The 23,038-nt window shown below is 43.4% G+C and overlaps 1 protein-coding gene across 1 annotated transcript; it reads right to left on the bottom strand.

Moving 5' to 3' along the window:
• Window positions 1-18,722: 18,722 nt before the first annotated feature.
• Window positions 18,723-20,969, bottom strand: LOC124620115 (caskin-1-like). Its single transcript, XM_047146786.1, has one exon. It carries the CDS (start codon window positions 20,967-20,969, stop codon window positions 18,723-18,725), a length of 2,247 nt encoding a protein of 748 aa, XP_047002742.1.
• Between the last annotated feature and the right edge of the window lie 2,069 nt (window positions 20,970-23,038).

Genomic DNA, 23,038 nt, shown 5'->3' with positions numbered 1-23,038 from the left:
GGGCCTATGGAATATTGCCCAAGTTATGCGTCTGGATTCGTGAGTCCCTGTCAGAAATATCACAGTTCGTAGTCATGAACGTAAAGTGTTCCCCAAGGAACATAAACGACATAGGGGACAATCTGAGCAGCCCTCTTGGATTGTTTGCGCATTATGCTGTCATTTACCGTCTTGTAATGTCACCACATGACAAAAATCAATTACAAAATGATTTAGACAAGATACCCGTATGGTGCTAAAAGTGGCTGTTGACTCTAAATAGCGAAAAATGTAAAGTCAGCCACATAAGTACTACACGAAATTCGCTAAATTTGGTTAGACGATAAATCACACAGAGATAAAGGCTTTGAACTCAACTAAATACTTAGGGATTACAATTACGAATAACTTAAATTGGGACGATCATACAAATAATGTTGTGGGGTAAACAAACAGAAGAATGTGAATTATTGGCAGAACACATAGAAAATGCAGCAAGTCTACTACAAAGACTGCTTACCCCACTCTTGTCTGTCCTCTTCTGGAGTACTGCTGTGAGGTGCGGAATCTGCATCAGATGGGACTGACGGAGGACATCGAAAAAGTTCAGAGAAGGGCAGCTCGTTTTGTATTACTGCGAAATAGGGGAGAGAGTGTGGACATCATGAAACCAAAGGCCTTCCTCGTTGCGGCGTATCTTCTCGTGAAACTTCAGTCATCAACTTTTTCCTCTGAATGCGAAAAAATTCTATTGGAAGGAGGACGACATTCTGCCACTATAGCTGCTGAAAGACGACGAAGTCCACGTACTAACTACTTCAGTGTAAAGAATGTTACCAAAGTCAACGAACTTGTGCGCTGCATATTTTAAATTTGGTTTCAGCTCTCTTTTAATTTACTTTATGCAAGTGATTAGACACTTATGTAATTCACGTCAATTCAGTGACATATATTAAGGACTTCAAAAGAAGAAAAAGTTCATATATATTTTTTATTTATTTCTTCTCTGTGGAATATGATAATTTAATGGAGAATCAAGTATATTTTATTATTTATTTTCTCTTTTGAAGATCAATAGCGAAAAAAATACTTGTTATGAAGATCCTATTACTTTAAAAAGAATATTGTATTTCAATTTATTTAACTGAAGAAGAAACTGTTCAATTTACTACAAAGCAATTGCATTTTTATGAAGAATGCAAATATGTATGTTCACTGCTATTTCTCAGTCTGTAAATCAACCAGAAAAGAATTAATTTTTCTGAAGAAGAGAAATTTTGTTTAGTGGCGTCTGAAGCCATGCCGAGGACCCCAATATTCGTGGACGCATGGGAAGGGTGCGGCAGGAAGGAGACCGGTAAAAATCAACAAAGAAACGACTATTAGTGATAAGTAGGAAATCCGGGTTCGAGTCCTGGTGTGGCACAAATTTTCATTCGTCACAACGGATTCATTATACTATGAAGTACATCTCAACGGTTTGAACCAATATCATTACATGTCACTGAATGTTCACTGATTTCATTCCCATTCATCCATTCGCATTGTTCCTGCGTATTTATTTCAGACAATATGAACGATAATCGCCAAAACCTCATGACAACTTGGCAGACAACTGTCTGTATGTCCTTTATTATCACCACTGGTAAAAAGTTAATATATTACTTAACTATCATATCATGACGTATAAATATGGCAACGTTGATAACAGAACCCCTTCAGAACTGCTGCACATAAAAAACAAGTACACTCACTCAAAAAGTGGTGTATCCGATATGAAAGCACAGTTATAACGGATCATTGGTTGATTTGGGGGAGGGGACCGAACGGCGAAGTCATCGATCTCATCGTGTTAGGGAAGCATGGGGAAGGAAGGTGGTCGTGCCCTTTCAAAGGAACCATCCGGACATTTATCTGAAGCGATTTAGGGAAATCACGGAAAACCTAAATCAGGATAGCCGGACGTGGGTCATCCTCCCGAATGCGAGTCCTAAAACGGATCATTAGCTCACTTCTTGCACACCAGCACCTGAGTAAGGACACCTGGTTTTTTTTATGTACAGCAGCTGTGATGGAGTTCGATTATCAACGTTACCATATTGATACGACATGACACGATACGTAAAAAATACATCAACTTTTTATACTGTGACTATTATTATTAACCGAAAAAGGTAGTGATGATAATGGACATAGAGACAACTAGCTGCGTGTCATGTATTTCAGAAAAAAGACTTAGCAGCTGTTGGCAGTCACCTTCAAAAACTGTTAAAAATCGTGATAACTATTTGTGCAGTCGCCACATAGAAACTGCTGTCCACAGCGAGTGTGTTCGCCAGATTCCGGTTAGATTAAGAAGACTGTTAAAAAGCAGAGCGCATTACAGTTTTCGACGTGGTATTGTAAAGGGTGAAATGGCTCTTGAGGCACATCACGACTAGGGCGAGTCATAGGTGTCCCACGAAGCGCCACAAACAAAACGACTGTCAATTTAGTGACAAGTGAAAATGTGTGTTCTGGGTCTCGAACTCAGAACTGCACTCCGTGGCAGGTGCAACAGTTTAGCTTCCAGTGCACGACTCACGGAAGATAAAAACGTAAACAGGTGACAAACTGAAGCTTTTAATTGCTACATAAGGCGTTTATGTATAATATAGTTAGTAACGGGGGAAGCAAGGTAAAATGGGGTTGGTTCGGCGTACTAAGACAACGTCCTTGGAGACGGAGTACAAGGTTGGAATGGCGAAGGAAATTCGGTCGTGCCCTTTCAAAGAAACCATTCCCGCATTTACGGGGTGTGAGTTAGGAAAACCACGGAAAATCCAATTCTCGATAGCCGGACGGGGATCTGATCTTCCGTCCTCCAGAATGCGAGTTCAGACCAGTGTCTTATTACACCTCGCTCGTTGAAAATGCGATAGAGAACTGGGAGTGTTTATATTGTATATCTGTACCAAATTCGAGCTGCTAATAGTGAAAAAAAAAAACTATTGCTGGTAAATGTGCGTGTTGTCTCAAACTTCAGAATTCTTAAGGGGGGGGGGGTAGGACGTCAACCGGCCGACTTGAAGCAGGAGAGGCACCACAGGACATTTTAATTTCCACTGTCTATACTTTCACAAGTAAATTCATAAAACTTTGTCATCATGACCAAGAAGGATTCAGGATTCACACTAGTAGCAGCGGAAGTTCAAAAACATAACAAAATAATTTTTTACATGTGAAATTTCATCATTTTTTCACTTACTATTGGCTGCATTTGTTGCTATAGGTACACATTCCTTCATAAGTAAGAGAGACTGTTCGATGAATTTTGCACAGCATACAAACCATACCTACAGGTGTCTGAAACTCTAGAATCTATTTAATTTATGAAAAAAATGAATGAGCTGTTACGTTTTACACTTTATGTTTAGAAAAAAATCAAATTTTGTAGTTAATTATCTCCATTTTCACCACAGTTTTTAATAGATTTGGAAAATTTTAGAGTTTCATACACCTGAAGTATGGTTTGTATGCTGTGCAAAATTCATCAAAGAATCCCTCTTACTTGTGAAGAAAAATGTACCTATAGCAACAAATGCAGCCAACAGTAAGTGAATAAATGATGAAATTTCATATCTAAAAAAAAATTATTTTATTATGTTTGTGCACTTCCACTGCTATGAGTGTGAAACCTGAATCCTTCCTGGTCATGCTGACAAAGTTTTATGAATTTATTTGTAAAAGTATAGACAGTAGAAAATAAATGTCCTGTGGTGACTCTCCTGCTCCAAGTCAGCCCGTTTGACGTCCTACCCCCCTTAAACGATTAAAGATCATCTTAGCAATATTTGACAGGAGTCTGCTCTGCTGACGCCGAAATCCCCAACTGCCAAGCCAACTACGGTTGCATTGATATTTAGCAAGAGTTTCGTTTATAACGGAGAATGACTACGAAGATGGTCAAAAGGAAGTAGACAAGTTTCACATATGAAAACAACATATGCAGATCTGCTACAGCGTCTGAGATACACATGTCAGCTGCATCACTATGACAGTCATTATCTCAATAAAAGGCTTTTCAACAGACGTACACCGACTCATAATAATACTGCAGCTGTGTATTTAACAGATACCACCCAGAATTGGAGCGATGGAGTTTAAATTGAAAACCATCACTCTGAAATTAAGAGGGCAGTTAATAAGTAATTAAACACTTTTTCTCGGGCAATTTCGGTTAAAAAAATGCGGAATTGTGGGACATCGTGAAATACTTCCGCTTCAGCCCCTATAGTTTCATAAAGTTCCAGTACGCGGGGGCACTATGAGTAGCCATTAAAATGGTGCCTGTGTTTCAAGTAGAGACGGTGATTTAGTTTCTTTTGGCAAAAAACCAGAGCATCGCATATACGAGAGATATTCGGAAAGTAAGTTCAGATTGGTCAAGAAATGGAAACCACTATGAAAATCTAATAATGCTTTGCACATATGTGTAGACAGTGTGTCTAGTATGCCTGTCGGTTACATCACCTCGCTCTTTTCAGTTCTGAGCGCATGGTGAACACATAAAGATGCGTAGAAAATAGTGTCTCCTACGAAGTATGAGGTCCTGGTGAGAGATTTCGCCTGATGTTATGCAGCCCACATTACTGAACTGCCATACGGTTCCACTTCGTGACAATTCTCGGTCGCAATCTGCAGGGGCAATGAAAATGCTCCTGCAACGTTTTCGATAGGAGTGTTTGATCACCCGCACTACAGCCGGTAATTGGCTCCCTCTCTGTTTCATCCCTGCTCACATCAACTACTGGCTATGAAGACAACATTTTCGCACAGACAACGAGCTACAGATGAGCGTAGAGAATTGGCGGGAAGCATAGGCAGCTGCCTTCTATGACGAGCGTATTGGAAAGTTGGTACAACGCTACGAAAAAGTCTAAGTCGGAGTGGTGACTATGTAGGGCAGTGGCTGGAAGCTGTAGCTAACTGTTGCCGATAAAATATTTCAGATTTTCAAAGTGGTTTCCATTTCGCGATCAATCGGAACTTACTTTCGGAATAGCCCTAGTATTCATAGTCGCCTGCAGAATGTCAACGGAGACCTAGCAGTGAACAAAAGCACGTAGAGTCGTTGGCTGGGCCGTGTCATCATCGTAACAAGGTCGCGCAAACTTGTCCGATCTTCCGCGTACCGGCCGGCCGTACGCACCAGTTCTGCTGCAGTGTTGGGACTTGAGGACACTCTTATTCGAGGTGATCGACGGATCACAATCAAACACCTCGCTGCACAACTAGATATCTCTGTTGGTAGTACTGACACACTCGTCCACAAATGGGGCTGCTCGCTGCCTAGCAGAAGGCGACAGAGAACAATGAAGGCCATCTGCTTGGAATTGCTTGCCCGTTACGAGTGTGATCGTGACAATTTTTGTCGATCATCGTCACAGGCGATGAAACATTGGTTCATCAATCCGAATCAGAACAAAACGGCAATCTATGGAGCGATGTCACACCACCTCTCCTCCGAAGAAAAATTTCAAAGCCGCACCCTCAGCCGGAGACGGACGGTCCACCGGGATTCTGAAGGTATGTTTCCTGTCCTCTCTCATGGTGCAACGATCAACTCTGAAGTGTATTGTTCTACCCTCAAGAAATTGAAGAAATGACTTCAGCGTGTACGTCCCCAGAAAAATGGAAGCCCGCTTCCCATCCACGACAACTCAAGACCTCACAAAAGACTACGCACCCGAGAGAAGCCAACAAAACGTCACTGGACTGTTCTTCCTCATCCACCTTACAGTCCGGATCTTTCACCCTCCGCCAGCCATCTGTTGGGCCAGTGCAGGATGCACTTCCCGGGAAGCAGACATGGATGATGGGGAGGTTATCGATACAGCAAGACGTTGGCTCTGACGTCGAGCAGTAGAGCGGAACAATTTGGGCATACAGGTTCTCATAGAAAGATGGCGAGGGGCCATCACATTGAAGATACTGTTTTAAAAAAAAAAATAAAAAAATAAAAAAAATAAAAAAAATAAAATAAATTTGTAGCCAGAAGAGCGGGGACAATATGGTGTATCGGTATCCTGAATAAAACGAACGTGTTTTCAGAAAAAAATGTGTTGCATTACTTATTGAACGTTCCTCGCAAAAAAAAGTGAGTGCTGAATTTAAAAACACAATAGGAACGTCAAGGAAGACTACTAGTCGTTCAAAATGGCTCTGAGCACTATGGGACTTAACATCTGAGGTCATCAGTCCCATAGAACTGAGAACTACTTAAACCTAACTAACCTAAGGACATCACACACATCCATGCCCGAGGCAGGATTCGAACCTGCGAGAGTAGCGGTCGCGCGGTTCCAGACTGAAGCGCCTAGAACCGCTTGGCCACAACGGCCGGCAGACTACTAGTGTATAACGAAGATGTGTAAATTGTGTTGCAGTTGTCTTTAGTCCGACGAAGGGTCTGCTGCTGCTTTCCACGCATGCCTGTGCTAGATTCTTTATTTTTGCTTAACTATTGCGCCCTAATCCATCTGATGCTGCTTACTGTATGACAAACCATAGCCTTCCTCTACAGCTTCACCCCTACAATTCCCTTCATTGCCAGACTGACGAGTCATTGGTGTTTCAGAATGTGTCCCTTCTGTGGTGTTGAGCGACAAACATCGTTTCTTCCAGATTCGATTCAGTAGCTCAGTATATGATCCGCCCAACTAATCCTTAGCATTCTTCTGTAGCACTCGTTTCAAAAGTTTCTAATCTCTTCTTGTCTGTACTCTTTATCGTCCACGTTTATACTCCTTATAAAGTTACACTTCAAGAAGAATGTAATAAGCTCAGTTCCAAAGAAAGTAGGTACTGACAGGGGTGAATACTATCGTACTATCAGTTTAATCAGTCATGGCTGCAAATTACTACCACGAATTATTTTACAGACAAATGGGAAAACTGGCAGAAGCGGACCTCGGGGAAGAACAGTTTGGATTCCGGAGAAATGTAGGAACTCGCGAGGCTATACAGACGCTCCGATTTATCTTACAAGATAGGTTAAGGGGAGGTAAACTTACATTTATAGCATTTGTAGATTTGGAGAAAGCTTTTGATAATGTTGACTAAATACACTGTTTCAATTTCGGTAGGTTGCAGAGGTAAAATGCAGGGAGCGAAAGGTTATTTACAACTTGTACAGAAACTACACTTAAGTTATAAGAGTCGAAGGGCATGAAAGGGAAGCAGTGATTGAGAAGGGAGTGAGACAGAGCTGTAACCTATCCCCGATGGTACTCAATCTTACATTGGGCAACTAAAGGAAATCAAATAAACAATGGGAGAATGAATTAAAGTTCAGGAAGAAGAAATAAAAACTCTCATATTTTCTGATGACGTAAGTCTGGCAGAGACACTAAAGGACTTGAAGAGCAGATAAAGGGATGGATGGGGTCTTGAAAGGAGGATATAAGATGATTATTAACAAAAGCAAAACGAGGGTAATGGATTGCAGTCAAATTAAATCAGGCTGTGTTGTGGGAATTAGATTACGAAACGAGACGCTAAAATTAGTAGACGAGTTTTGGTATTTGGGCAGCGAGATAACTGATGATGGCCGAAGAAGACAGAATATAAAATGTAGACTAGCAATGGCAAGAAAAGCGTTTCTGAAGAAGAGACATTTAGTGACACTGAATATAGATTTATGTGTTAGGAAGTCTTTTCTAAAGGTGTTTGTTTGTAGTGTAGACATGTACGGAAGTGAGACGTGGATGATAAACGATTTAGACAAAAGGAAAATAGAGGATTTCGAAATGCGGTGCTACAGAAGAATGCTGAAGATTAAATAGGTAGAACAAGTAACCGATGAGGAGATAGTGAACACAACTGGGGAGAAACTCGGCTAAAACAAGTCCCACGAGTATATGTTTAACATACGATGACAAGAAGGTAGAAGAAGCGGACAGTGTTAAATTCTTGGGATTACAGCTTGATAATAAATTCAACTGGGAGGAGCACACCACAGAACTGCTGAAGCGTCTTAACAAATCTCTGTTTGCAATGCGAATTTTGTCTGACATAGGGGATATAAAAATGAAAAAGCTGGCATTCTATGCTTACTTTCATTCCATAATGTCATATGGGATTATTTTTTGGGGTAATTCATCAAGCCAAGCTAAAGTTTTCCGGGCACAAAAACGTGCAGTAAGAGTTATATGTGGTGTGAACTCAAGAACATCCTGCAGAAGCCTGCTTAGGGAACTAGGGATACTAACTACTGCTTCTCAATATACACTCCTGGAAATGGAAAAAAGAACACATTGACACCGGTGTGTCAGACCCACCATACTTGCTCCGGACACTGCGAGATGGCTGTACAAGCAATGATCACACGCACGGCACAGCGGACACACCAGGAACCGCGGTGTTGGCCGTCGAATGGCGCTAGCTGCGCAGCATTTGTGCACCGCCGCCGTCAGTGTCAGCCAGTTTGCCGTGGCATACGGAGCTCCATCGCAGTCTTTAACACTGGTAGCATGCCGCGACAGCGTGGACGTGAACCGTATGTGCAGTTGACGGACTTTGAGCGAGGGCGTATAGTGGGCATGCGGGAGGCCAGGTGGACGTACCGCCGAATTGCTCAACACGTGGGGCGTGAGGTCTCCACAGTACATCGATGTTGTCGCCAGTGGTCGGCGGAAGGTGCACGTGCCCGTCGACCTGGGACCGGACCGCAGCGACGCACGGATGCACGCCAAGACCGTAGGATCCTACGCAGTGCCGTAGGGGACCGCACCGCCACTTCCCAGCAAATTAGGGACACTGTTGCTCCTGGGGTATCGGCGAGGACCATTCGCAACCGTCTCCATGAAGCTGGGCTACGGTCCCGTACACCGTTAGGCCGTCTTCCGCTCACGCCCCAACATCGTGCAGCCCGCCTCCAGTGGTGTCGCGACAGGCGTGAATAGAGGGACGAATGGAGACGTGTCGTCTTCAGCGATGAGAGTCGCTTCTGCCTTGGTGCAAATGATGGTCGTATGCGTGTTTGGCGCCGTGCAGGTGAGCGCCACAATCAGGACTGCATACGACCGAGGCACACAGGGCCAACACCCGGCATCATGGCGTGGGGAGCGATCTCATACACTGGCCGTAGACCACTGGTGATCGTCGAGGGGACACTGAATAGTGCACGGTACATCCAAACCGTCATCGAACCCATCGTTCTACCATTCCTAGACCGGCAAGGGAACTTGCTGTTCCAACAGGACAATGCACGTCCGCATGTATCCCGTGTCACCCAACGTGCTCTAGAAGGTGTAAGTCAACTACCCTGGCCAGCAAGATCTCCGGATCTGTCCCCCATTGAGCATGTTTGGGACTGGATGAAGCGACGTCTCACGCGGTCTGCACGTCCAGCACGAACGCTGGTCCAACTGAGGCGCCAGGTGGAAATGGCATGGCAAGCCGTTCCACAGGACTACATCCAGCATCTCTACGATCGTCTCCATGGGAGAATAGCAGCCTGCATTGCTGCGAAAGGTGGATATACACTGTACTAGTGCCGACATTGTGCATGCTCTGTTGCCTGTGTCTATGTGGCTGTGGTTCTGTCAGTGTGATCATGTGATGTATCTGACCCCAGGAATGTGTCAATAAAGTTTCCCCTTCCTGGGACAATGAATTCACGGTGTTCTTATTTCAATTTCCAGGAGTGTATTTATTCCTTAATGCAATTTGTCATTAAAAATATATCACTTTTTCAAACCAACAGCTCAATTCATGGAATCAATACTAGAAATAAGAATAATCTTCACAAGGATTTAAACTCACTTAGCCTTGTACAAAAAGATGTGCATTATTCAGGAACACACATTTTCAATAACTTGCCAGCAGCCACAAAAAGCTTAACAACCAATGAATGAAATTCAGTTTAAGAGAAGCCTAAAGGATTTATTGGTGGACAACTCATTCTACTCCATTGATGAATTTCTCAGTAAAACCAACTGATTTGTATATTTCAGTGCAGTAATGTGTTCATTGTAAGTGTGTGTGTGTGTGTGTGTGTGTGTGTGTGTGTGTGTGTAAGTACAATCTAACTTCTTCACCATTTCAGTGCAGTAATGTGTTCATTGTAAATAAGTATTATAGTAGTTGTATTACGTGTTTACTACCTTATAAATAAAAAACTTTTTTATTTTAAATTCAGTGCATTAGTATTTGTAAAATCACTCTTTCATATAGTGTTCATTAAAAAATGACGATCATTCCACTTCGGATCTGTGGAATGGTATATTAGCTTATTTGTTTTAGTTGTAAACATTTGTCATGTATTGTTGTTTTTCTGACATGTTCCACATCCTGGAGGACCTCCTCACTACGGATCAATTGGAATGAAAGTAAATCTAATCTAATCTGATAGAATATATTCTGACACATCACAGAATAGTGAATCTAGTGACAGAGGGGAAGCGTGGGTGATAAAAATTGTAGACGGATCCAAGTAATGAATACAGTTAGCAGATTCTAATGAATGTAGGTTGCAGCAGTTATTTGGAGATGAAGATGCTTGCAGAGTATAGAGTGGGTTGGAAAGCTGCATCAAACCAGTCTTCGGACTGAAGACCACAACAACAACAAGACTACACTCCACAAAAATACATTTACAAAATATTTTGGTGTTAATAAATCTTAGTTTTTCTTGATATTGATAGCCTGAAATTTTTATCTTATCTAGTACGGCTATCGTCCATTCTTTTGCTGCATAAGTAGCAAAATTCATCTACTACTTATAGTGAGTAGTTTGCTAATCTTCATCCCTGAAAACTGCCTATTTAACTTGACTGGAATCCATTACCCATGTTTTACTGTTATTGATGTTAACCTTTCGACCTCATTTCTATGCGTTATCGATTCTGGTTACGAGTGACATCATTCCCGTGTGGCAAATTAAGCCCTCTGTCAGAATTACGACGCGTTTTACAAATCAAATTAAGTTACTTGTAATTTTAAGTTATGTTGACACACAATGATAAGGATAATTCAGTGCTCCAAATGACATTCGGAAGGTAAACTTCCGCATTCTGGCCCTCGGCGGGCCAATCAGGCAACTGGAATCGGAGGTGCGCCAAGGGGTCGATTCTGTAAAGCTACATTTTTAAAACTCTCAGTAAGGTTGGGCAGGTGCCACCGACGGTGTTGCAGAAATGGGGGTCTTAGGACCCTTTGCTGTTTTATTCCTCATGTGTCAATGTCACATTCCCCCCTGCCCGTGATAACGCCACAGGAAAGCTGAAAAAGTATGAGCACCCTTTCCTGCTACAGATCACGTTCAAATTTCGTCGAATGGATTTGAAAGATACCTAGTCGTTCCAACCTGTACACGCGTAGATGATCGAAGCAATGGGGCAATTCAAAAATCTTGCAATATACACAGACTTCTGGCAAAAAAGCAGTAATTTTAGATCCGTTAGGTGAAAGTAAAATAGTGAGACTTCTTTTGCACAGTGTCTCTCTCTTGAGAATCGGCAGGCAAATTTTCAGCAGATATCTGAAATTTAATTTTTGTACTGTGTAGCTGGAGTCATCCGGAACAAATAGTGCTCATCATGTCTTTCAGGTGATGCCCAGAGTCGACGGGAAGCGTCAGTCTGCTTCCCGTTACAAACGAAATTATTTTTAAAGCGGAATTTTACGCACCAATTCGATAGAGCGATCCCACATTAGTATAGTGCGACATCTGTTTTATCGATATGTACTAACAGAGACAGTAGAAGAGGAAGTACAAGCAGTACTCTAGCAGCGACAACACTGCCCTCGCGCACGCTGACTGCTACCGACAAGCATCCAGCGCAGCACAGTTGCTGCTGTAGTAGTAGTTACTCTTCGTGTTCTACTGTCCCCGTTAACATATATCGATGAAACAGGTATCGCACAAGACTTTCGTTTGTAACAGGAAGCAGACTGACGCTTCCCATCGACTCTGAGCATCACTTGAAAGACATGATGAGCACTATTTGTTCCGGATGACTCCAGCTGCGTAAAGCAGAAACAAAATTTTGAATATCTGCTCACACAACAGAGAAATTGCACCTGACGAGTCTTAAGAGAGACACCTTGTATAATGTTCGACAATGAGTTTTGGGATAATACAGTCAGAGAAACGCAAAACAAACAATGATAAATGAAAAAAATAAAAACAAGAAAGAACACTGATGGATCCCTGTCAAATATAATGAAATTAAAATATATTTTGCATTATGCGTAATAATGGCGCGAGAAAAAATTCAAAAATTCAAATGTACTGGTCTAAACGGGCCATCACAGAAATCCACTATACAGGAAAGCTATTCCACTGAAAGATTTTTGCAAATCACTGGGTTTTTCCTTCTGAGAGAAACTATTTTAATAAAAAATCAAAGAACTAGATGCAATGGAAGAGAACACCGCGATCGACGAGCCGTTGACGAAATTTAAGATACGCAAGTATTGTAAACAATTTAATCCCTCGAATGATCGAGACTTGGCATAAAATTTTATCAACTGTGCTAGTCAGCAAAGGACTACTCCTGTAACTCAAAAACACATACGAGAAACGATAAAAGAGATCTTGATTATAATGCATCTGAAACTACTGTGATGGAATTATCAAAGCCAATATTAAATAACGGACTCACTTTATAACGGATCGCCGGTCGGAGTGGCCGAGCGGTTAAAGGCGCTACAGTCTGGAACCGCACGACCGCTACGGTCGCAGGTTCGAATCCTGCCTCGGGCATGGATGTGTGTGATGTCCTTAGGTTAGTTAGGTTTAAGTAGTTCTAAGTTCTAGGGGACTTATGACCACAGCTGTTGAGTCCCATAGTGCACAGAGCCATTTAACGGATCATTGGTACTCTTTGCCGACAATGTTTGTACCTTTAGTTGGAAATGGAACAAATGTTATTTTGACAATACGTTTTAACAGAAAAAAATTTGATGGAGGATTTTGTTAACATAAAATAAAAAAAACTGGCAGAACACGTAGAAGACGCAACAGGTCTACTAGAGAGATTACGCATACTACGTTTGTTCGTTCTCTGCTTGAGTATTGGTGTGCGGTATGGGATCCTTAGCATATAGGATTGACGGAGGACATCTAAAATGTTCAAAGAACGGCAGCGCGTTTTATCGCGTAATATGGGAGCGATTGTCGCGGATACGAGACGTTAGTTGGGTTGGCAATCTTTAAAAGAAAGGCATTTTTCCTTGCGGCGAGATCTTTTCCAAATTTCAATCACCAACCCTCTACTCTAGATGTGAAAATATTTTACTGTCGCCAACCTGTTGAGGGAGAAGTGCTCACTACAATAAAATAAGAGAAATCAGAGCTCGTTAAGTGTTCATTTTTCCCACGCGCTGTTAGAGTCTGGCACAGTAGAGAAATAGTCTGGTTCGAAGAACCCTCTGCCAGGCTCTTAGTGTGGATTTCAGAATTGATGTAGATGTGTAGATGAGACAATGGAGAATGAATAATGAGAAGCTGCATGGCACATTAGCATTGAAATGAAAGGATAAATGGGGCGTCCATATTATTTCTACAAAGCACGAAAACGTAGAAATGAGTGAACAGAACGCAAGTGAACGAAGCCCTACTTTCAAACCAACATGTATTGTTGATTAGAACAGAGGAGTGATAGGCACTGACCGTTAAGATCAGATACTAGCAGTTTTCCCTGTTACCTGGAATTACTTGAAAGGGTATCCAAATATCTTCTTTTTTTACAGTTTTTATATTCTGTACAATAGAAACGATATGGAAAAGAAACAGAATTACACCGACTATAAGTTTCACGTAGCAGAAGCATTATTACAAACGTGCCGTCACATGTTTATAACAGACAAGGACCATTGTCGACTGGAGATATACCAATGAGACTACATGCGCAACATGGGGATCACTTTCCCAAACATATAGATCCAACGCCGTCGAAAACTAATCCAACAAGAGCCTGCAAAGTATGTACAAAAAAATAAGAAACGGAGTAAAACGATGGCGGAATGTAAAAACTGTCGAGTTAAATTATATGTACTTCATCGTTTCAAAAAACATCACGAGTTTTCTCAAAACTAAATTAATTTAAACTAATTATTAACCCTTTATGGTCTGAATTTTTCTTCTTTGACGTTGACAATTCTCAATTTTATGTCTTGTAACGGTTGGGAATTACTTTAGTAGAAAGAAAACTAGAAAAGTGGTCTTTTATTAATTTTTTTTTTAGGAAGACTTCAGAGTCCCGTCAGGTTATAATGGTCCAGTCATCGGGAAACATTACTTTATCAGAAATGGTTTTAATAAAAACAATTTGACACACAATAACACCTTACATTGGGAAAACTTTTGAATGACCTCTTGATTCTATTATAATTCCACGCTTAGCAGTAAATTCTGGCTATGAGCTCAAAAATTTTGGGCTCATTTGAAAGTGAAAACCCCTCCTTTCGTCTTTTGTGGTGAAAATATTGGAAAGGTATTTCTTGTTATCACCGTCATCTCCACATTGAATTTCTTCAGCTTCTGGAGAATACGTGGAAATATTCTGCTGATGATTACATATGGCATGGTGTTATTTTTTATTCGTTTGGTCTGTAAATTGATGAGTTTGAATTATTCTAGAACGTTCTTTGCTTCAGAATCGCTACTTTACTAAACTGGTGTATCAATATCAGATATGGAAAACTTATAGAGTTACTCCATTATATCCCTATCTTCCAGTTTTCCTGTCATGGTCAGGGTGTAAATAAATGAAGTTATTGACCTGACGGGACTTAACAAGTACTAAATATTTTAGACGAAAATTTTCAATATTTCGTGCTTCTAAACGTTTATCGTAAACATATTTACCACGAAACGAATATGATGGCCTGATTATCACAGCAGACACTCAAAACCACACACAGAATGACCCATATCCAACTACACGCAACCGAATAGTGAGCATTGCAAATACTTAGAGACACAGATAATACATCCGTAGAAGTTTTGCGATATGTTATCTATGTACCAAATTAAGAATAAACAGGAAGTAACAGTCCTGACAGGCTCATAACTAATGAGAATATTTTATTCCTCCTTTTATGCGCAACTCAGAAGTCCCGTCAGATTATGAAAGGTTTTACGGACTATTACATTATCTACGTGCAAATAATAAATAATGTTTGTTCACTGATGGATCGATCATATTTACTTCCCAGACATCATAAAATTATTGGTTATGCCCAAACGTTTATTATTCCACAATTCCTTGCGTTGTGTTCAAATGGTTCAAATGGCTCTGAGCACTATGGGACTCAACTGCTGAGGTCATTAGTCCCCTAGAACTTAGAACTAGTTAAACCTAACTAACCTAAGGACATCACAAACATCCATGCCCGAGGCAGGATTCGAACCTGCGACCGGAGCGGTCTTGCGGTTCCAGACTGCAGCGCCTTTAACCGCACGGCCACTTCGGCCGGCTCCTTGCGTTGTGTTACAGATATCATAACGACGCATACATTTTTCGCAGGTTCGATCACACGGTTCAACAGTTCAATGGCTCGATGCGCGACTGACCTAACTACCGCCCGAGCAATCGGGAGATAGCGGGTAAGCCAAGAGGTTGATAACATTTGAAAGAAACTTAGGCAGAGCTCACCACGGTGAAATAAACAGAAATTATCAGTAAAATTGTGTTCTGCAGAGCAAAAAAGGTCAATTGGCGATCCAATGAGCCTGCAGCGTTGAAGACATTTCTAAGAGACATTACGTAATAAAGCCCAGATTGCTGCTATGGCAGTTTAATTTTTTTATTGTAATGCAGTCCGCGGCTCGTGGTCTCGCGGTAGCGTTCTCGCTTCCCGCGCACGGGGTCCCGGGTTCGATTCGATTCCCGGCGGGGTCAGGGATTTTCTCTGCCTCGAGATGACTGGGCGTTGTGTGTCTTTCATCATTATTTCATCCTCATTCACTCGCAAGTCGCCGTAGTGGCGTCTCCCGGCCACCAATGCCATACGCTCATTACATTGTAATGCATTCATTTCGGCTAGATTACAATCTTCAGACTGTCTGCGAATGTTGCATAATATTTTAATATTATAATGTTAGTTCTCGTATTTTCGGCTGTACAAATTTGGTACTTATGTCCATACATAATCAGTGGTCGCTGTCACTCTGTATTTTGTTACAACGTCTTGTAGATTTAGGACTCTTATGCTATAAGCTTTTCTGTGGTTTGTTGCTTTTGTTAACAGTCCTTTCTCGTAATTTTTTTAATTTGAAGTTTTATAGTCAGATTTGACACCTGACCATAGATGCTAAAATTAAAGTTGCTATGGCGTGTTGATATTATCGTTTTGGACTGGTGGCGGTGGTGATAAGTTCCTGTGGGACCAAACTGTTGGGGTCATCGATCCCTAGGCTTACACACTACTTAATCTAATTTAAACTAACTTATGCGAAGGACAATACACACACCCATCCCCGAGGGAGGACTCAAACGTCCGAGACGGAGGGGGGGGGGGGGGGGAGACCGCGCGAATCGTGCTTAAGGCGCCCCAGACCGCGCCGTTACCCCGCGCGGCGTTTTGAATTGTATGTATGATCTTTGTAATATTTACGTGCAATATCAAGCAAATTAAATGAACTAATGAATAACACAAGTATCCAATTCGCTAACAGAACAACAACAATATCCGCCACAGAGTTGAGTTCACGCAGGGAAAAAAAAGTTGTCAATATACACACCTGGGCACATACAAAATCGAATGTCAGAATTGCAACAAATTTTGCATAGGACAGACAGGGCGTAACTTCGGTACAAGACAACGACAGCACACAGGAATTAGCGACAATAATCCATACACACTCTTCAACCACTTAAAGCACGATAGTCACAATACAGAACGAATGGCGTTAGCAATGAAAATTTTACCTACATTAGCTAAAGGTTTAACAATGAACGTACTTTAAGAGATAAAAATCTACACACACACACACACACACACACACACTGATGAACAAACGGATTTAAAACATGAACATTTCATACAAAATTTTACTGAATTCCTAACCAAAGGTAACGGATAGACCAGTGATCTCTGCACATGGAGGTAAAATGTCTCTACACCACAGACATACATTACTAGACCGGCAAAGATGCGTGAAGTAAGATGGCGGCATCAGGAACTTGCTGTAAGGGAATACTACATTTTCTGAAAGCAACTGACTTTGTAACCTTTATGAAGTGGTCTAATCAAGTTCTGTAGTTGAGCAAATATTTGTGTACTGATTGAGGTTAACACATACACTGTAAAATTGTGTGTTACGTATACACACGTTTACAGCAGAACGCAGTTTTCGTAGGAACACTCAAATGAAGAAAGAACACTTTTATCAACGACAAATAGCACATTCTACTTATAGGAGCACTTTCACAATGAGCATACTATTAGAAGATAAGCCAAAGTTGATGAAAACTAGTTAAGAACACATCATTAAGCTACGTGTGTTAATACTAGATTTGTGAAACCCCCTAAAATTTACATAAACTGTTTAATCATTGCCGGTATTTCAGATAAGACAAACTGTATTGTAATTATTTAGGATTACATAAAGCACAATAGCTAAAATATGTAAGACGTTTTTAGTCATTCTCGCATTGTGCCATCTTCTTTTCCTTGTATCTACGAGAAATTACAACCAAACGCGGTACATGTATCAACCATTTCATCAAAATTCCAAAGGTAACGTAGTTATATAAGTTTTCCCCATTTCTTACGATTATTTTGTCAGTAAATAAACAGCTGTTTACATATTCTTTGCGCTCGCCACCCTATTGCTACACTAAAGTGCTGGATTCAGTAACACCGACGATACTATATACGGCATTGCCAGTCTAGTAATGTATGCACCAACTGGATGTAGGATCACCAATCTCAGAGCTTTGGCATGCCTGCAGATTCCTGTCATCCGCATAGTCCGCCATGTTGTAGTTACGAGAAAAAAAACCGCCTGTCTGTAAGTGATAAAGAATTCTCTACTTATTTATAACTATGAACCTTACATCAATAAGCGATGTAATAAGCTCATCAAACATTCTCGGGTTTCAAGCCGCGTCAAGTGGTTTACTGTCCACGAGCTTTCGGCAGAGATCTCCTCTGCCACTGTCAAGTGGATGACTCATTTTGTGTTCTCGTGACATTTCGTGGCAGCCATGTTGAAATTTGGCAAGAAACGAAATAGAGCACTTTTGGCTGGCACGTTCAGATGACTAGAGCTCGACATCCAAATAGTATAGAGATCACTGGGATGGACGCAAACAGCTACCCACAGACACATCGATTTCAAAGATCAAACATACAGCTCAAAATGATAACATCAAACACCATAGCAACTGTAACCATGTAACTTTGACCGTCAAAATCTGATGATAAAACTACAAAATATAAAAATTACAAGAAAGAACGATTAACAACAGCAACAAATCACAAAACAGCTTATAGCATAAGAGCCATAAATCTACACCAGTAACAAAATGCAGCATGACAGCGACCACTGATGATATATGGACGTAAGTATCAAATTTGTATAGTAGAAAATACGAATAACCAACATCATAATAAATTTAAAATGTTATGTAACATTCGCAGATGGTCTGAAGAAGGCAATCTAGCCGAAATGGATCCCTCACAATAGAAACATTAAATTACTATGCCAGCAATCTTGATTTTATTACATAACAAAAAAGTTTAATTCAAGTAGGAAGAAGCAGGAGAGTAGCGCAGCCTGTCGATACGTACTGGTCGTGCGCGAAGCCGTTCTGGAGCATGCGCCGCTGGTCGGCTGTGGTCTTGAGTTCGTTGACGAGATCGTCGACGAGCCGGTCGCTGTCGTGGCGAATCCTGGCGGGGTGGTGGCGGTGCTGACCTGTGGGCAACATGTTGGCTGGAGTCTTCCAGCGGCTCCTCTGTTCCTTCTCCATCTGTTGCTGCTGCTGCTCCTGGCAATCGCACCGGTGACGCAGCTCAACGCAGCCATTAGACTGCTCATCACTCATTCGCTCCACTTGGCTTTCAGAAACTTCACCAGGTTCGGCTCCGTTCGAAATTTTGTTAATGCCATCCAGTTTGGTAGCTACCTGCGCGGCTTGCAAATCTCGCTCTGCAAGCTGACGGGGACCGAGAACGACTGTTAAACTGCACAGTTCCGCTTTGGCGGTGTCATCGCGAACAGCACAACTGCTATACGATTGCACCACCGAAATGTCTTGCACTGCACTCTTCTGCGAGGTTCCTTTACTCTCTGTTGCCTGTTGCTCCACTCCACCGATCTCCGTAGACCCAAGTTTGCTCTCACTGACGCAACGTTCTCCTTCTGACGTCACTGGAACGCCGTTTCGTGCCAAAGACAGTTGTTTAGATGTGCAGTTAGTCTCATGTGCTTGTTTTGGGATTTGCTCCAATGACACTAACCCTTTGACGCCACTTGTGTGGACTAGATCTCTCGATTTTTCTCCTGATGTTAATTTTACTTTCGACTCTCGGCTGCAGAGCGACGTTTCACGACAGTTTGAATCTGCAGAGTTCACACCTTTGTCATCTTCTGGTAAAACTTCCCGTTCTAGACTCTGTTGAGGTTTTACTTCTATCTTGATTTCAGACAGGAGTGGTGGTGTATGATCTTGTGCACGTCCACTGTCTGGTCGACTGTTTGGTTTACAGACTTCCTTGACCAGCTCTTTGGCGTCCTTTGGTGGTGTTTTCTGTTCTGATTTCCGCTCTAAGCTGCCCGCTATGCTTCTTGGTGCTGGCACTACAGTGTGCGGAAGTGATTGGTGACTAAGTTCCTGTTCGAGCGGCTCTTCTGGCTTACCTCTGAATTCTGACAGAGAGCGCTGTCGCGGTACCTCTTTGGCATCTTTTGACGGTAGCCTCTGTTCCGAGGTGTGAGACACGACGCTTGTAGGAGAGACCTTGGTCTGTGTAGAGGATATATTAGTCTTTAGTGACGGCAGCAGTGTCGGTTGTTCCTGAAACGTGCACTGCTCTCTATGAGGTGCAATTTCGTCGTCCATCAACTTGGTCTCTGGGGGTGGCGGGGGTGGTGCATGAGACTTCTGCTGCCGCAGCTCGACAGGCTTGCTCGTTGAGGAAATGCGGGGCAGTGCAGGAGGTGGCGCAGACTGCTGCTGTCTCGACTCAGCAGGTTTTCCAATGGAGACAGACAACTGCTGCTGATTCGAATCTGGAAGTTTTCCATTGGAGATGGATTGTTGCTGATCTGGCTCTGTGAGCCTTCCGTTGGTGGCGGACTCTCCCACAATTCCTCCATTTGGGGTGGACTGTTGTCTTCCACTGGGGACAGACTGTTGCTGTCTCCACTCCACTAGTCGGCCATTGGGGATAGACTGCTGGTGCCCCGACTCCACAGGTCTTACACAATGGAAGGACTCACTAGGTCTTCCACTGGTGGTGGACTGCTGCTGTGTCGATTCCACAAGTCTGCCATTGGGGGTGGAGTGTTGCTGTCTCTCCACAGGTCTGCCATTGAGGGTGGAGTGTTGCTGTCTTTCCACAGGTTTACCACTGGGAGCAGACTGTTGTTGTCCAGCTTCACTGGGTCTTGCGTTGGGTGCGGACAATTGCTGTCTCGATCCGGTGGACCTTCCAATGGGGATAGCCTGCTGCAGCCTCACGTCACAGACTCTGGCAGCAGGCAGCGACGCTCCAGACGCGCTGACCTCAGAATGCCTGGTCAGCAGCTTCCTCTCGGGGGTTGGCGACGCGGAGGCAGCAGCGGCAGCTAGCCTAGCGGCGGCAGCGCGCACCACCCCCGGCTCGCCTGGAACGGGCGGGGGTGGCGCCTTGCGCGTCGGTACCGATAGGGCGCCGCCCCCGGCGCGAGTCTTCGCGAGTGCAGCAGCCACCACCAGCTTGTTGGGCCGTGGGGGCACCGGCGGCGGGGCGGCGGTCCTACCGCTAGTCGCGGGGCTCACCAGCATTTCGCCGCACTACGGTTCCATGCACTGTAAGTTCACCGACCTCACGACACTATCGACTTCAGTACTCCTTTCTTAGGACAGCTACTTCAACCCGCTGTGGATCGGCGAAGATAGCTAACACCTAACACTTTTTCTTCTTCGGGCTTTATATAGATCAAGGTGTATCTACTTCTCCCAACCTCTTGCAACAAGTAACAGCTGTTGGTATTACGACGAACTGTCCCAGAAAAATATTTTTATTGTTACTGACCGCGACATCAAAGTATTTGCAACCAACCTGGAGTGATTTCAAGGTTCATTAGAATTAGCAGTGGGAAAATTATTCTATTTATTCTACACAAAAATTTCTATTTTCCTTCGTCGGGCACAACACAGTTGCAAGATATACAAATTCAGCTCTTTGCGTTGCAATCTCTCTCAGTAACAGGGCATCCAACTACTTGTTCAAGATGCTCTACTTATTTTCACTAAGCCAATTAAGTTTAGAATTCACTGTTTCGAATCAATCATGACCGACACTGCGCTGTCTAGTGAAACAGTTTTTAACAGTTATTCCAAAAGGATATGTCTCTTGTGATTATTATTAAACCACGGTTACAATGCACAGAGTACAGCAATGCGCCTCGGAGACAATGCTACTGCCGGGTACGGTGGCCCCGCTGTCACACGCTACTTGCCGAGAAGGCGGCCGCGGCAAAAATGTCCAACCGCGGAATCCGCTACCCGCCGTCCTCGCCCCAGTGGGCCCGCGCTGTCTCGGGCCACGGAAAGCACGACCGCCGCCCGTTATCTTTCTGCCACTGGCAGCTGAGACCGCGCCAACTCGCTTCGCGGAATGCGAGCGAAGCGGCAGGGAACACAAAGTACTAGCCCAACACGTAGCCGACAGGGCTAGACTATCCCCAACGAGCGTCTTGCTGCGTGACCGTATGACACGGACTTTCAACCATAATTACACTTTACTGCAAGACACAAATTTCGAACCTCGCTGTTGCTTCGTAGGACGCCTTAAGTAGCCCTGTAACGATATCCGTTGTTTGCGGAACACTGTTTCCGTATATTAAATAAGTTCCCACGGCACACACTTTATGCTACATCAAAGTCTAAACAAGTGTCTGTGTCTGACATGTCAACACCTGCATGAGAAACAAATTCACACGCCGACAGCACACGGCTCCTCCATCTAACGCTCCTAACAGTCGAAAATCTTGCCTCCCACTTTTTTTTCAGCTACAAGTACACATTCGTAGCACACACGGTCAACGAAGCCCGTCGCGCCAGCGAGAAGTGCCACTTCGATGCGTGTTTTCCAGTGGGCGAGCCGGTTGCGACGCAACCAGCTTTTCACAGCGCCGATCCTTTCCGGGCGAGACTGGTGGGTAGCGAAGAGAAGAGGACGCGCCGCGAGTTCGCTGTCCCGACTAACGCGTTCGCGACTCGACGCGCACTCTGCATAGGCACACCCGTACACGCCTTCCCGTCCTTCGCGTTCGACCGCTCGCAGCCGACTGACGGGTTCTCCGCTGGCTACACAGAGTGGCGACTCGGGAGCTCGGCGGCTGTCGCCCTCTGTCGACCGGTGGCGGAAGCTGCGCGCGTTCTGGCGGCGGGAACACTACAGCTGTCTGCGTCAGCGGTCACTGTTGGGGTACAATCATAATACTGACAAGCAAATCGCACCCCGTGAGATTTAGTGGTAAGATGACCCAATGGATAGCCCGTTAAAAAAGGAACACAGACCAAGCATGAAAACAGGACGAAGGCGTACTGAACAGTGAAAAAAATCAAAATAAAAACAGCGCAATATCGAGAGAAATTGAGCAGCCGTCGCGTCGTGGTTAAGTTGCCGGCACGGTAACTCAGCTTGTTCGGTCACAGGGTTAGCTGCCCGGTGTCTTGCGACGTCCACCCCGAGCAGATACAACGAACAAAAACGAACAAAATGTGATTTTTTTTTAAAGCGTGTTCGGGCAGAGGGCTGCTCGCCCTCTGTAATAAAAAAACTGAGTAAAGGAATCAATGATCAACTTCAACGGATGTCTTGTGACGTCCGCCCAGACCAAACGCAA

This window comes from Schistocerca americana, chromosome 6 (assembly GCF_021461395.2).
Source record: "Schistocerca americana isolate TAMUIC-IGC-003095 chromosome 6, iqSchAmer2.1, whole genome shotgun sequence".
Taxonomy (NCBI): domain Eukaryota; kingdom Metazoa; phylum Arthropoda; class Insecta; order Orthoptera; family Acrididae; genus Schistocerca; species Schistocerca americana.
Note: the sequence above shows the minus strand (reverse complement) of the source record. Positions and strands in the feature narration are given on the sequence as shown.

Excerpts from the sequence above, each read along its gene's own strand:
- LOC124620115 (XM_047146786.1), bottom strand. The coding sequence starts at position 20,969 with ATGCTGGTGAGCCCCGCGACTAGCGGTAGGACCGCCGCCCCGCCGCCG.